General features: G+C 41.6%; 1 protein-coding gene across 1 annotated transcript in view; it reads right to left on the minus strand.

Moving 5' to 3' along the window:
• Positions 1-15856, minus strand: part of ADGRG4 (adhesion G protein-coupled receptor G4) — a 140140-nt gene that overhangs the window by 19184 nt on the left and 105100 nt on the right. The window contains exons 14-18 of the mRNA XM_049873031.1: positions 13357-13476; positions 12166-12211; positions 9892-9995; positions 6686-6807; positions 2448-2716 (exon numbers count right to left, since the gene is read on the minus strand). Of these exons, the coding sequence (XP_049728988.1) occupies positions 2448-2716; positions 6686-6807; positions 9892-9995; positions 12166-12211; positions 13357-13476 (661 nt within the window). The remainder of the gene's footprint in view (positions 1-2447; positions 2717-6685; positions 6808-9891; positions 9996-12165; positions 12212-13356; positions 13477-15856) is intronic.

Genomic DNA, 15856 nt, shown 5'->3' on the forward strand with positions numbered 1-15856 from the left:
GAGGGATCCCGCAACTCAGGTTGCAGTCATCTGGTGCGTTTTGTTTGGGTATTGTTCCCTTTAGTGTGTGGGACAAAGATCTCTGGGAGCTGGCACCTTTAACTGCTCTTCCTTTCACTATGTGATAAACCAAATCCAAAAGGTGGCTCATTCTATCTTTATTGGCTGAAACTTGACCTTTGTCTTGCCTTGTCTTGTGCGTGTATTTGACACTCCCCAGATTTCTCCTGCCTTGAAATACGAGCCATAGCCTTTCCTGCCTCTCCCTGTGTGGAGTGAGAAGATCAAAGGGATAAGACACAAGCCATGGGGAACACCAGCATTTAAGGAGCAAGTGAAGGAGGAGGGGCCTGCAGAGGAAGCTAAGACTGAGTTATGATGAAGGAGAAGGAAAGCCAGGGCTGAGTGATATATACCGCCTTTAACAATTAGCCATATGGGGGTTATCCACTTCTTGGATTGTTCATGAAGGCTCTTCCACAACACTTTTCAGTCCTTCTGTTAAGTCAAGATGAGGAATGCCAGGCAAAAGGGCAGACTGACTGCTTTTGATCTGTGTTTTCAATGGCGTTTCAGAGGGCACTAAAACAATTTTTGGGGGATTACGCTGTTTAGTATTTGCCTGTTTCTGCTCCCCATACTAGCATAGATAATAGCACTGACTATGTATCCGATGGAACCCTGGTGGTGCAGTGGTTAAGCGTTAGGCTGCTAACCAAAAGGTTGGCAGTTTGAATACGCCAGCTGCTCCTTGGAAATTCTATGGGGCAGGTCTACTCTGTCCTATAGGGTCACTATGAGTTGGAATCGACTTGACGGCAATGGTAATGGGTATGTATCCAATAAAAGCATGTACTATGGTAATGAACTCATTAAAAGGATGAGTAGCTAATTGGGAAGGTATTGTCTTTACAAAGGTGGTGGAAGATAAAAATCTATCTTCCCATGTATCCCACATAAAACACAACTCTTATGTATCCCCTGGAGTCCCTGGGTGGTACAAATTGTTAGCACACTTGGCTGCTAACCAAAAGGTTGCAGGTTCAAGTACACCCAGAGGGCCTTGGAAGAAAAGCCTGGTGATCTACTTGAAAGATCAGCCATTGAAAACCCTATGGAGCACAGCTCTATAGCTCTACTCTGCAACACATGGGATTGCCATGAGGTGGAGGTGGCTCAAGGGCAACTGGTTTGGTTTTATGTATCCCATACATTTTCAGAACCCAGAATCTGTTTTGAATACAAATCAAACCTACCGCTATCGAGTCCATTCCGACTTATATCAACCTTATAGGACAGAGTAGAACTGCCCCATCGGGGTTCCGAGGCTATCATCTTTACAGAAGCAGACTGCTACATCTTTCTCATGGAACGGATAGTGAGTTCAAACCACAGACCTTTGGGTCAGTAGCCGAGCATGTCAAGGAGAAAAAGGAGCTGAGCTGACCATGTCAGTTAGAAATACGGGAAAGTAAGCCAATGAAATGCCATTTACATTGGGAGCTATTCATTCTGGGTTTCAGCCCTGGCTTCTTCCACAAGTCAGAAGTGATACCCATAGTCAGGAGGAGGGGTGAGAGTCAGGTCAAGTCTAACCCAGTGCCCCTTCACACATTTCAAACGCTTTAACTGTTCCTTACACCATAGGGCCATATGACAGAGGCTAAAAGTACAAACTATGGAGGTAGACTCCCCGGTTCAAAGCCCAGTTCTGCTACTTACTAGCTGTGTGGTTTATGGCAAATTACTTCATCTCCCTGTGCCTCACTGTCCTCATCTATTCAATGGGTATAATGATGGAACCTCTCCCATAGAGACATTGTGAGGGGTATGTAAATGAGTATGTAAAACACTTAGAACAGTATCTGGCATGTGCAAGCACTACCTAAGTGTTAGCTGTTATAACAGTAAGTATCTTTTGAGATTGTAACTTCTGCAAAGGGGCAGATCACATCTGACAGTTCACTACTGTAGATCCAGCATTTAGCATATTATACTTTAGCAGGTGCTCAATACATATTTGTGGGCAATTCCCCATTGTAAAGGTTAAAAGTTAAATTTATAGAGAAAAATAGGCAGAAAAAAAGATTACATCCAAATACTCGTAAATCAACCCTTAATTCCTTACCTATGAAAATGATAGAATTTGGTCCTGAGTAATTCATCTAATAGAGCTAGAATTAGAAAGGTAAACCAAACCCAAACCAAACCATTGCCGTCAAGTCGATTCCGACTTGTAGCAACCCTACAGGACAGAGTAGAACTGCCCCATAGAGTTTCCAAGGAGTGCCTGGTGGATTTGAACTGCCGACCTTTTGGTTGACAGCAGTAGCACGTAACCACTACGCCACCAGGATTTCCAGAATTAGAAAGATAAAAAAAAAAATGTTTTTTTTTATACACAGGCTTAAATCAGAGACATGAAGAACAATGGCAGATTTACTTACCCCAACCAACTAGACAAAATTTAAGGATGTAATTTGGGATGTATATATTGAAGACTTTGACTAGAGCAAAATACATGTGGACTGCCTCCAGGCCCATCCATGTCAAAGAGACGAGCAGGAAGTAATGAAGAGCCACTGCAGTTGTGATACAAAGTCCCACTTTCTGAAATGATGCTGACCAGGAATTGACCAGAAACACCATGTTTAGCATCAGTAGTGCTGTGCACAGGTTGATCAGGATTTTGGAAGGATAATCTTTTCGAAGTTTGCTAACAGAAAATGCACAATGTTAAGTTAGGTAGGATTTCTATTTTTAATCAAACATTGACACATCTTCTCTGCCTAGTTAGTGAGTTTTCCACCCCTTCCCCAGGTACAGTCAAAGTATCCCAAACACAGTGACCTACACTAAAAAACCTGTTGCCATTGATTGGATTCCAACTCATAGTGACCCTATAGGACAGGATAGAACTGCCCCATAGGGCCTCCAAGTCTGTAAATCTTTTATTTATTTATTTTATTGTACTTTAGATGAAGGTTTACAGAACAGACTAGCTTCTCAGTAAACAGTACACATATTGCTTTATGACACTGGTTAACTATCACAAAACACGTAAACACTCTCCCTTCTCAACCTTGGGTTCCCCATTACCAACTTTCCTGTCCCCTCCTGCCTTCTAGTCCTTGCCCCAGGGCTGGTGTCCCCTTTAGTCCCATTTTGTTTTATGGACCTGTCTAATCTTTGGATCAGGAGTGGCTTCGTTACTGAGCTAAAACGGGTGTCCAGGAGGCCATACTCTCAGGGTTTCTTTAGTCTCTGTCAGGCCACTAAGTCTGGTCTTTTTTTGTGAGTTAGAATTTTGTTCTACATTTTTCTCCAGCTCTGTCAGGGACCCTCTATTGTTATCCTTGTCAGGGCAGTCAGTGGTGGTAGCTAGGCACCATCTAGCTGTACTGGACCCAGTCTGGTGGAGGCCGTAGTAGTTGTGGTCCATTAGTTCTTTGGACTAATCTTTCCCTTGTATCTTTAGTTTTCTTCATTCTCCCTTGCTTCCGAAGGAGTGAGACCAGTGGAGTATCTTAGATGGCCGATCACAAGCTTTTAAGAGCCCAGGCGCTACTCACCAAAGTAGAATGTAGAAGTTATTCTCTTTAAAGTACGTTATGCCAGTTGAGCTAGATGTTCCCTGAGACCATGGTCCCCATAGCCCTCAGCCCAGTAATTCGGTCCCTCAGGGTGTTTGGATAAGTCTTCGGAGCTTCCATGACCTTACCTTGTACTGTTGTGCTGGCTTCCCCAGTATTGTGTACTGTCTTACCCTTCACCAAAGCTACCACTTATCTCTTGTCTATTTTAGTGTTTTTCCCTCCCCATCCCTCCCCTTCCTCGTAACCATCAAAGATTGTTTCTTTTTGTGTGTAAACCTTTTCGTGGGTTTTCATAGAAGTGGTCTCAGACAATATTTGCTCTTTTGTGATTGACTTATTTCACTCAACTTAATGTCCTCCAGATTCATCCATGTTATGAGATGCTTCACAGATTCATCATTGTTCTTTATTGTTGCGTAGTACTCCATTGTGTGTATGTACCACAGTTTGTTTATCCATTCATCTGTTGATGGCCATCTAGGTTGTTTTCCACCTTTTTGCTATTGTGAACAATGCTGCAGTGAACATGGGTGTGCGTATGTCTATTCATATGACAACTCTTATGTCTCTAGGATATATTCCTAGGAGTGGGATCGCTGGATCATGTATTTCTATTTCTAGCTTTCTAAGGAAGCACCATATCGCTTTCCAAACTGGTTGTACCATTTTGCATTCCCAGCAGCAATGCCTAAGAGTTCCAGTCTCTCCACAGCCTCTCCAACATTTGTTATTTCCTGCTTTTTTTTATTCATGCCAGTAATATTGGGGTGAGATGGTATCTCATTGTGGTTTTGATTTGCGTTTCTCTAAATGGCAATTTTTTTTAATGGCTAGTGATCACAACCATTTCCTCATGTGTCTGTTGGTGGCTTGAATATCTTCTGTTCATTTCCTTTGCTCATTTTTTCATTGGATTATTTGTCTTTTTGTTGTAGAGGTGTTGGATTTTCCTGTAGATTTTAGAGATTAGACCTCTGTTGGATTTGTCACAACCAAAATTTTTTTCTCAGTCTGTAGGTCTCATTTTACTCTTGATGAAGTCTTTAAGGCTGCAAATCTATATAGAAGTAGACTGCCATGTTGTTCTCCCACAGAGCGGCCGATAGGTTCCAACTGCTGACCTTTTGGTTAGCCAAGCACTTAACCCCCTTCCCACCAGGGCTTCTCGTGACCTATGCTAACAGGAATAAAATAGTTTCTCTCAGCTTGGCAGCCCCCCTTTTTCCTTTTTCTTTTGGTGAGAAGTGGGGGGAAGCTTCCTGGTTACTGTGATTCTATCATCACTGCTTCAGCAGACTCAAGGCCAGATCTATATATTACCAAATAGCAGGATGGCTATGGAAACCATTTCAAGCAGGTTTTTGGGTATTTACAAAGATCCAGACATTCGGCATCATATAAATGTGACCTTAAGTTTTCTAGGTGAACACAATTTCATCTGGTGGAAATTGATCCAGTATTTTCCAGATTAAAAAAACTCCCCTTTGATTCCTCATTTCCATTAGATATTTATTGATTTCAATTTTTCAATTTTCATTTTGTGTATATGTGGTTTTTGTTTTATTGAGACAAATAGTAAAGTACACAAATCTCAAGAATACAACTCGATGAAGCTTTACATAACTATACACTTGTGAAGCCTCCCCACAGATCAAGAGATAGGATATTTTCAACACCTCAGATGGCTTGGTTGGCCCCCTTCTACTCAATGCCCCCTACAAGAGGTAAGTAATATTCTAACTTTTGTCTGTATAGATTTAGTTTTGCGTCTACTTGGAACTTCATAGAGTACGTTCATTTTTCTGGCTTCTTTTGCTCAACCCCATGTCTATGAGATTTAGTCATGTTGTATTGATGCAGTAGTAGTTCATTCTTTTTTACTGCTGGGCAATATTCGATTTTAGGAATATACCATAACTTATTCATCTAGTCAACTGTTGTTGGGCATTTGGGTTGTTTCCAATTTTTGTTTACTGTGAATGAAGCTGCTATGAATATTCTGTGCGTGTGTTTTAATGGACATACGAGCTCATTTCCAGTTGTTCCACTACCTTGTTGATACTTGGTATTGTAGGTATTTTATTTATTTTGTTGTCGTTGAAAATATACACAGCAAGATATACACCAATTCAACATGCTTCTACGTATACAATTCAGTGACATTCATTACATTCTTTGAGTTGTGCAACCATTCTCATCCTCCTTTTCGGAGTTGTTCCTCCCCCATTAACATAAACTCACTGCCCTGTAAAGTTCTTATCTAATCTCTTTTGATCCCAAGCAGATAGATCTTGAAAGAGCACAATGCTCAAGGCAGACATTTTTCAGGAGTTAAGCTAAACTATTGTGTGCTTTTAAGAGGGCTTCAGAGGATATTTTTGGTTTAGGGTTTAAAGATTATCTCAGGGCAATAGTCTCAGGGGTTCATCCAGCCTCTGTGGTTCCAGTATTGTAGGTATTTTTAAACTTAGTCGGTCTGGTGAGTGAATGGGAGTATATAATTGTGGTTTTAATTTGCATATCACTGATGAATAATGATGTTGAGAACCTTGTCACATGCTTATTGGCCATGTGAATAAGGGTTAGGTTAAGGCATGGCTATCCTATTTTGTGAAGTACCTGTTCAAGTCTTTTGCTTATGTTTTCATTATATTTGTCTTTTGCTTGTGTGTAGTTTTGTAAATATTCTGTATACAAGTCCTTTGTCAGATATATGTATTGTGAATATCTTCTCCCAATCTGTGGCTTACCTTTTCACTATATTAATGGTATCTTTTGATGAAAGAAGTTCTTAATTTTAATGTTCAATTTATCAACTTTTTTTATGGTTAGTGTTTTCGTATTCTATTAGAGAAATCTTTTCCTATCCTAGCCCTCTTGTTTTTTTTAAAAACCAATTTTAATCTTTTTTTTTTAGAGGAGCCTTGGTTGTTTTGTTTTTAATCTATCCACTTTGTAATCTCTAATGAATCTGACCTCTTCCTATTATGATTTGTTCATTAAATTAACAAGCTGATAATGACAACAACACCCACCAAACAAAATTAAATTTACTCAAACTTACTCAGAGCAAGATTGTATCAACTTACTGAAAAACTAAGTATGTCACTATTGCAATTCCCAGGAAAATGGAGGAGATTCCACATCCAGTATATGTTATAAGCACTAATATCCTTTCATTCACTGCATCCACTGTAGCCCTGGATAAATCCTGAGGAAAGCAATATATTGCATTTCATACATTCGCTAGAGCATGTTTATGGCAAAACACAACCAGTGCTCACTAAGAGTAGATTCCCAGGATCTGTAGCATCTCTGCTACAGCTCTTATCAAACCAGAATATGAGGATAGGTATATGATAAGACTTTATATTGTTTGTTGAATAAGCCTAGTGCAATTTACTGCGTACAGTGCATGGAGGGCCACCAAAACACTGGCAGAACATTTAGTCCTTGATTTTATTGTCATTAGCATGTTCCACACTTAAAATAGATGTGAATTTGGGATACAAAGTGAATCATCTGTACTGAGTGTCCCAAAACACTACACAGAACGTAGAAAAAAAAAATGATCCTTTCCCTTAGACCTTAAATAACTTTCGTAAAATTAAGAGACAACTTTCATAAAATTAAGAGACAAAATGAGCTTTAGAAACCCCACAGTCCAGTAATTTCTTAGCCTGAGCTCCGTAAGAGACTTGAAATGTCATGGAGAATTGTTTGAATATATGTGTGCATTGGTCTGAGAAGATCTATATCTTTCATCGGATTATTATAGAGATTTATGACTCATAAAAGGTTAAGAAACACTGGTCCTACTCCAGTAGTTACCATCTAGGAGCAATATTTGGAGACTTGGGTGGGGAGAACGTGGCATCTAGTGGGTAGAGGCCAGGGATGCAGCTAAACATCCCACAATACACTGGGCAGCCCCCCACAACATAGCATTATTTGGCCCAGAATATCAACAGTGCCAAGGGTGAGAAACTCTGACCTACTCCAGGATTTCACATTTCAGAAGAAAAAAATCCAACCTAATCAAGATCATATAGCTATGAGTGACAGAGCTGGAACAAGAACCCTGGTCTTTTAACTCTTATTGTAATATTCTAGCCAATCTGGAAAGATCTAAAGAAAATTCTTACAATTCAACAAGTATCAGTTGTGCATCTCTTATTTTTTTGAATAAATACTATAGAAAAAAAATATAGAACAGACTCTCAGCCCTCAAGGAGCTTACCATTAGCCAGAAAAACAACTCACACATGTGACACATGCAGATAACAATATATAATAAAGTAACTTCAGAGAAGTAAGAAAATACTTAGATGTGGGTAAGGAAGAAGGGGCACATTTGAGAGCCATCATGAGGGGCAACTCAGCAAGTCCCAGTGTTAGGGGTACCACAAGGAATGAAGGTAATAGAAGAGTTAGTTACGACTCTGAGGTTTTAAGCCTGGGTATGCCAATTGATCAAATAACTGTTGTTAGGTTAAGTACTGCAAGTACTAAAAAAATCTTTCATAAAGTGCAATTTGAAAATAATTATTAAAATTTTGATGACATTCCCTATAACCCAACAGTTTTACTTCAATTGATTTATTCTACAGACATACTTACAGTGTTTTGACAGTGTTTGAAGACAAATGAATAAATAAGTGTATTGCAGCATTCATAATAGAGAAAAACAGTAACAACTAAAATGTCCATCTGTAGGAGATTGGTTACATTCATTGTGTTAAATCCAAACAATGCAAAGCAATAATATTATTTTAAAAATTGAAGCACTTGCCTGAAAGGTGTCATATATATTCCATAACCCATTGCCATTGACTCGATTCTGACTCATAGTGACCCTATAGGACAGAGTAGAAGTGCCCCATAGGGTTTCTAAGGCTGTACATCTTTACAGAAGTAGAGTGCCACATCCCTCTCCCAAGGAGCTGCTGGTGGATTCAAACTGCCAACCTTTTGGTTAGCAGCCAAGTGCTTAATCATTGTACCACCAGGGCTCCTTGTTCTATGAATTACTAGGTAAAAAAAAGCAAGTGGTAAAAACAGAATAATTTGAATTACAGTAATGTGATCTCGTTTTTATAAAACAAAAATGTATATTGATATATACATAGAAAAAGAATCTGAAAGAAAATACATACCAGACTGTTAACAGTGGTGATCTCTTGGGAGGGAGATTAAAACTCCATTGCCATCGAGTCGATTCCAACTTATAGCAACCCTACAGGACAGAATAGAACTGCCCCATGGGATTTCCAAGGCTGTGATCTTTACAGGGAAACCCTGGTGGTGTAGTGGTTAAGAGCTACAGCTGCTAATGAAGAGGTTGGCAGTTCAAATCCACCAGGTGCTCCTTGGAAACCCTATGGGGCAGTTCTACTATGTCCTATAGGGTTGCTATGAGTCAGAATCAACTCCACGGCAATGGGCTTGATTTTGGTTTTTTGATCTTTATGGAAGCAAACTGCCACATCTTTCTCCCCTGGAGCAGCTGGTGGGCTCAAACTGCTGACCTTTCAGTTAAAACTGAGCACTTTAACCACTGTACCACCAGGGCTCCAGGGAAGGGAATTACAGGGGGCTTTTTCTGTAATAAAAAAAAACCCACTGCCGTCAAGTCGATTCTAACTCCTAGTGACCCTATAGGACAGAGTAGAACTGCCCCGTAGAGTTTTCCAAATGGAAACCCTGGTTGTGTAGTGGTTAAGTGCTATGCCTCCTAACCAAAAGGTCAGCAGTTTAAATCCACCTGATGCTCCTTGGGAACTCTATGGGGCAGTTCTCTGTCCTACAGGTTGCTATGAGTCAGAATTGACTAGATGGCAATGGGTTTGTTTTGTTCATTTGTTTGTTTCTGTAATGTTTGAATTTTGAGGAGCAGACTTTAATTTTATGAAGAGAAAAAATTTGTCTGAATCTGCTCTACTTTGGATTAAAAAAGGGAAGGGGGCTCGTTTCTACTTGGGCATCAGTTTTCCGTGACTTAGTTCACACATACGTTACTTGTCTGTAGTCTAATAAAAAGGAGCCCTGGTGGCACAAAGGTTAAGCACTCAGCTGCTATCTGAAAAGCCAGCGATTTGAAACCACCAGCAGCTCTGCGGAGAAAGACCTGGCGAGCTGCTCTCGTAGAGATTACAGCCCAAGAAACCCTATGGGGGCAGTTCCACTCTGTCACATGGGGTCACTATGAGTCGGAATAGACTTGAGGGCACCCAACAACAACTATCTAATAAACGTTGTCAAACTTCTATGGAGGAGTGATTAAGAGACAACTCACCATTAAGACTCCAAAATGGGTGAGGTGGTCACACTGACAGATTGTGTAATTTACATTTGTCTCATTTACTGTACAGCCTGACGAATTCCATCCACCTAGGCCACCTGCAGGAGACAGAAGTGAATTTCAAAGCAATTTTGTTTTCTCAGAAATGTTTAGCTTCCCATTATATACACCATTTGAATGTGTGTTATAATTAGTATTGTTTGTTAAGACAGCAAGATAAAGGTATAACTGAACATTGAAATCAAATTAACTCTAATAGGCTAAATTGACTTTTGGGGGACTTCATAAATGGCATAAATTTTGGCTGTCACTGTCCCTGTTCTTGTACCATACTTCTACTGTTCAGGAGAGACTCTAATCATGAACAGTTCTGTCGCCATGATGGAATGACAGCGTAAAGGCTGCTTTTTAAGTAGCCAACAAATGGGAAACAGACAGAGCTAGAATGTTTTGAAGGACATGAGGCTGACACTTGGGCATACCCTGTGGGACTGAAAGAGACATCTGAAACAACCGGTTCAATCCAGAAGTCAAATGGCCTCAAGTGCTTTGTGCCCAAGCCAGATCCCAGTCTGGGGATGCTTAGGGCCAACTAGAGCCTCTGGTCTACTTGATGCCTGCCTAGTTTCTCGCTCCTGAGCATAATCAGTGTTCTAGAACCTAGCCCTCAAGCCTTCATAACCTGTAGATTGCAGGTACCCGATTCAAAGTAGAACCTCTAGGGTGGCACTAAGCCAAGGCGTTTATCCTAGGCCAGGCATCTAAGTGTGATCAAAATGTGTCCATCCAGGATAACTCCATAGATTTTAGAGGTCCTGGATCCACAGGTTGTGGAGGGGGGGTGGGGGGGGAAGGGTGACCTAGGAGGAGCCCAGTAACTGGCATTAATGAACACATAGATCAACTTTTTGAGGCTGTGGAGAACTAAGCTCATCTCTTTACAGGACTCTTATCCTGGAAGACTTAGAGGAGGCAGAGAAAGCCGGTGCTAGTTCTGTTGTAGGAAAGAAGTAATGCTCCTAAACCTAAGGGAGTAGGGTGGGAAGAGAATTTCCCCTTTTTCCCAGGGTTCCAAGGATACTAAAAAGGAAAAGTTCCCAGGCAGCGTTTCCACAGGTCAAGCACTCCTTACATAGCCACTCCTGGCATTCCAGGGGAAATTGGTTCTATGTGGGAATTCTCTGCTATTTGGCAGTATCCCTGGAGAACCAGTGGGGGTGACAAGCCTAAGAGGGACCTATTCAGTAATCACCTTCACTAACCCTTTCTCTTACTGTCCCCAAAGACTCATATATTATCCAACCAAGAAGTCTCATCCCCCCAATGAAGAGATAAAGAGATAAGGACCCAGAGATAAATGGCCTGCTCCAAAGTCACACAATGTAGAAGAAGTGAGGAAAAAGGTAGTAGATGTTGCAAATCCTCACGGAAAAGCCCAGAAAAAGAGCCCAGTATTCATTCCTCAACCATCTCCAAACAACTTGAAGCTACTCAGCACTGGGCCTTCCAATTTTTTTTTCTTCCAACTTTGTTTACCCCTGAGTTATGTGATTTTTATAGTCTCACTGTCATGGATTGAATTTTGTTCCCCCAAAATACGTGTATCAATTTGGCTAGGCCATGATTCCTAGTAATGTGTGATTCTCTACCATTTTGTCATCTGATGTAATTATCCTATGTGTTGTATTTCCAACCTCTATGATGTTAATGAGGCAGGATTAGTGGCAGTTATATTAATGAGACTGGACTCAATCTACAAGATTAGGTTGTGTCTTAAACCAATCTCTTTTGAGATATAAAAGAGAGAAGCGAGCAGAGAGACATGGGGACCTCATACCACCAAGAAAGCAACCCTGGGAGCAGAGCACATCCTTTGGATCTGAGGTTCCTGCACTGAGAAGCTCCTAGTCCAGGGGAAGATTGATGGTAAGTACCTTCCTCCAGAGCCAACAGAAAAAGAAAGCCTTACCCTGGAGCTGATGCCCTGAATTTGGATTTCTAGCCTACCATCTACATGCGGTATTTCTGTTATAGCAGCATTAGATAACTAAGACTCTCCCAAATAAGCCTCTTATCAAAAAGGAAGATATTTTAAAAATCACCATGCCCTAATCAGATACAAAATTCATAAATTTTGGTCAATCAGAGGGTGTGTTAAGACAGTAGCTTCAGTACAACTCCCTCTCATTCAACTGCCAAATAGCAAAGTAGTCAGAGGCAAAGTCTCATTGAGAGCCAAAGACAAGGCTACCTAAGAAAAATACTTACCGTTCTTGCCAAAGTCCCAAAAGGCACAGTGAACTTGACCATAACTCTGGAAAAAGATAAGTCAAAGGTAAACACCTTTCCTTGCAATAGTTACCACACAGTGACAAATATATACTAGTGTTTTCCTTTCAAAGTTCTTCTAACGGTAAACACACACACACACACACACACACGGATTGTTTGTGAGTTCCTTTTAAGACTAACCTCATTTAACTCTGGGTTTACATGTGAGAAAACATTATGTCACTGCAGGGAGATCTGGTATGTGGTACTTTCAAATATGTGGTAACACTGGCATTTGACCCCCCTCCTGGTACAGGGTAGGTATTCATGTTCCCTGTGAGGCTTTGGAATTTGGGGCTCACAACTGAGATCAAGTGCTATGGGTATTCATTTGGACTGCCTCCTCCTTAGGCCTACTGAGCATTCCCAAGGCCTCACCATCTCCTATAGTCTCCAGGGAACTGAGGGTTAGTCGAGGTGATTGGAGAGCTATGGCCCCAGCCCAATTCGAGAGAGCTTACCCATCCAACATGTTTCATTTGACATATATTTAATTCCTTCTCATTTTTTAAAAATTCCCTCCCTCACTCTTCCTTCTCTTCTAGAATCAAGACCACTGAAAAATATGCTGTACCATATGGTCTTTTAGATTAGGAATGAAGGAAGCTATTAAGGCTTCACACTGGACATATATTAACATCAAAGAATGGCAAAGCAGTTCATTCTTATACTAAAGTTAAATTTGATCATTTAGTAATATATACCTTATGTTATGCCAGCTGACTATGATTTTAGTCCTTTGATGATAATTAATGCACATTTTAATGGTCTTTATGGAAATTCAAAGACTACAAATGTTCAATTATTTTGAATGAAGTTGTTTGCCTCACTCAAAAGTAAATGGGATTAAATATCATTTAGTGTGATGGGACAACCAAAATATCAACCAGTCCCAAGTCTCTCCCCTGCCAATCTGTCACAATGCTACAATGCCCACCATTAGTTATCCCTTTAGGATAAGGCATATTTCCAGAAAGCCTCAGTTACAACACACCTCTGCTACCTGGAATGGGACAGTCTTCATTAAGTCTTAGAATCACATCTGTTAACTAGCCATTTATGTTTGACAGGAAAATCCTGGTGGGTTTCTGAGGCCTTTTTATTCTGAGATGAAAATGGATGCGTTACCGAGCTTCCTTCAATGTGGTGCAGAGTGATAACCACTGGGTCAGCCAAGTTCTGAATGGACATATCTGAAATGCTGGCACTCACAACATATGTGGTTAACGCTTTAGTGAAGTTTTTGATCTGCAGATGAAACACATCAAGAAGAGGAGTTCAGGTCCTAAATTTCTAATTTCTGACATGTTAATAATCAACCTAGAATTTTGAAGTAGGACACACAGGATTAGGTACAGGGATGCAGAAAATAAAATCACAAGCTGAGAATGAATTTTGAAAGGTCATTTAGCCCATCTCCCTGTCTTCACACAAGGTCTCAATTATGCCAATCTAGAATAATCCATTCATCCATCCATACATCTAAACATCTAGCCAACAAGCATGGATTCATGCCTGCTACTCAGTACTGCATTAGCAACACAATAGAACTTTCTTTGCTTTGATAACTCTCCAGACCCTGACATTTCACAACTTACTCCAGTTCTAATCCTCACGCATCCTTATCTATTTTTAAGGAGCCCCTCCTTGTAAGGAACTTCAAACAATCATGTGTTAGTGATAAACCGCTTCCTGTTCTACCCCCACTGGAGATGGAAGCCAGTTGATCAGCATCCAACTTAGTACAAGTCTCTGAAGACAGCCATCTCCTCCCTAGGAGACCATAAGCTCTGAGGCCAGAGCACAGGCCTTGTGCATCCTGATGTCCCCTGCCTGGTTTAGCACATAGCAGTTATTTTATCCAGTGCCCACTGGAAGCCAGGTACTCTGCCAAGTGCTTTCCTTACATACGCTATCTTCAGTCCTCTCTGAAACCATACAGGCATTTTTCAGACAAACCAAGGCTTGGAGAGGTTCGAAAACTTGGACACAGGTCACACAGCTGGTGAATGACAAGGCACTGATGCTTAATAAATGTTGGTTTAAAGGAAGGGAACTGGAGTGTACCTGTTGAGATGTGGAGCTTACTAATTAATGGGGCCAAAGTGCCATGGGCCAAGGCTCCAGAAGGCAAGCCAGCTAGGAGATTGCCTCTTCTGGAGCACATATGAAGTGACCAGAGACGCGGCAGGTATAAGACAAGAGGGAGAGGAGGCAAATACTCTGTGCACTTGTCAAGAGAGCCTAGAGGTGAGCCCACATGATGTCCCTGGGAGAGCCTGCCAGGCCACTTGTAGATGTCAAGCCCACACATTTCTGAAGGAACAGTGTCCAGATCCCCACTCTGCCCCACCTGAGCCCTGTAGACACTGAGAACTGAGGAATTGTGAATGCAGCCTGGGACTCCCCTGGAAGCTACCTACTTCCTGTTCCTAATTCTGTTCATCCAAAGCTAGCCTGATGGCTCAGTGCTCCCTTCTCGGTGGAATTTCCCCGGGGTAGGCCCTGGTGGTGCTGTGGTTAAGAGCTCAGCTGGTAACCAAAAGGTTGAGAGTTGGAATCCACCAGCCACTCCCTGGGAACCCTATGGGACAGTTCTCCTCTGTTCTACAGGGTCACTATGAGTCAGAATCAACTCAATAGCAACAGGTTTTTACGTGTTTTAGGCCGATAGAGAGATAGACCAGTAGCAACATCTGATAGATAGGGCCCTGGCTAGAAGTCAAGGGACCAAGTACTAGCCAGAGCTCCCTTGTTCCTCAAAGTCTCCTTTCCTCTTCTGAGCCATTGGTGACATGAGGAAGGAAAGTAGGCCAGATAATAGCAAGAACCCTCCCAACTTAGTCTAAGAGATACAGTTTTCTGTAGTGGAAAGGCTAAAGGAGGAGACACACACAATGACCCAGCACTTAATTAACCTAGTCTCTGGCTTTATTTCACTTACCTACAAAATGATGGCCATGCAGGGAAAAAAACTACATTTTTTACCCATATACCCCCTTTTCAGGAGCCCTGGTTGCGCAGTGGTTAAGCACTCGGCTGCTAACTGAAGGGTCAGCAGTTCGAACCCACCAGGCACTCCATGGGAGAAAGATGTGGCAGTCTGCTTCCATAAAGATCTGCAGCCTTGGAAACCCTGTGGGGCAGTTCTACTCTGACCTACAGGGTCGTTATGAGTCAGAATTCATTTGATGGCACACAACAACATACCCTTTTTAACTCTATGCTCAAGCCATACTTTACCTGTTTCACCTCCAGACCTTTATACAAGCTGCTGCCTCCGTCTGAAACACTCTTCCCTACTCCCTTTCACCTGCTAACTCCTGTGAGCCTGCAGGTCTCAGTGAGACCTCCCTTGCACTAGGCCTTTCCTGATCTCCCAGATGGGGAAGCAACCTCCTCAGTGCTCCAACAGCACCTGTGCCATGTTGGACTGGCCTGTTGCCTTGTCCCTCTCCCCAAGCACTGAGACTACTGGAGGAGTGGGGGGAGAAGGAGGTTCATGTTTTCCAAGAGTGGTGTTGTATCAACGATTTTTAAGGCAATATGCTATATTGAGGAGCCCTGCTGGTACACTGGTTAAGAGCTCGGCTGCTAACCAGAAGGTTGGCAGTTCGAATCCACCAGC

This window comes from Elephas maximus, chromosome X (assembly GCF_024166365.1).
Source record: "Elephas maximus indicus isolate mEleMax1 chromosome X, mEleMax1 primary haplotype, whole genome shotgun sequence".
Taxonomy (NCBI): Eukaryota; Metazoa; Chordata; class Mammalia; order Proboscidea; family Elephantidae; genus Elephas; species Elephas maximus.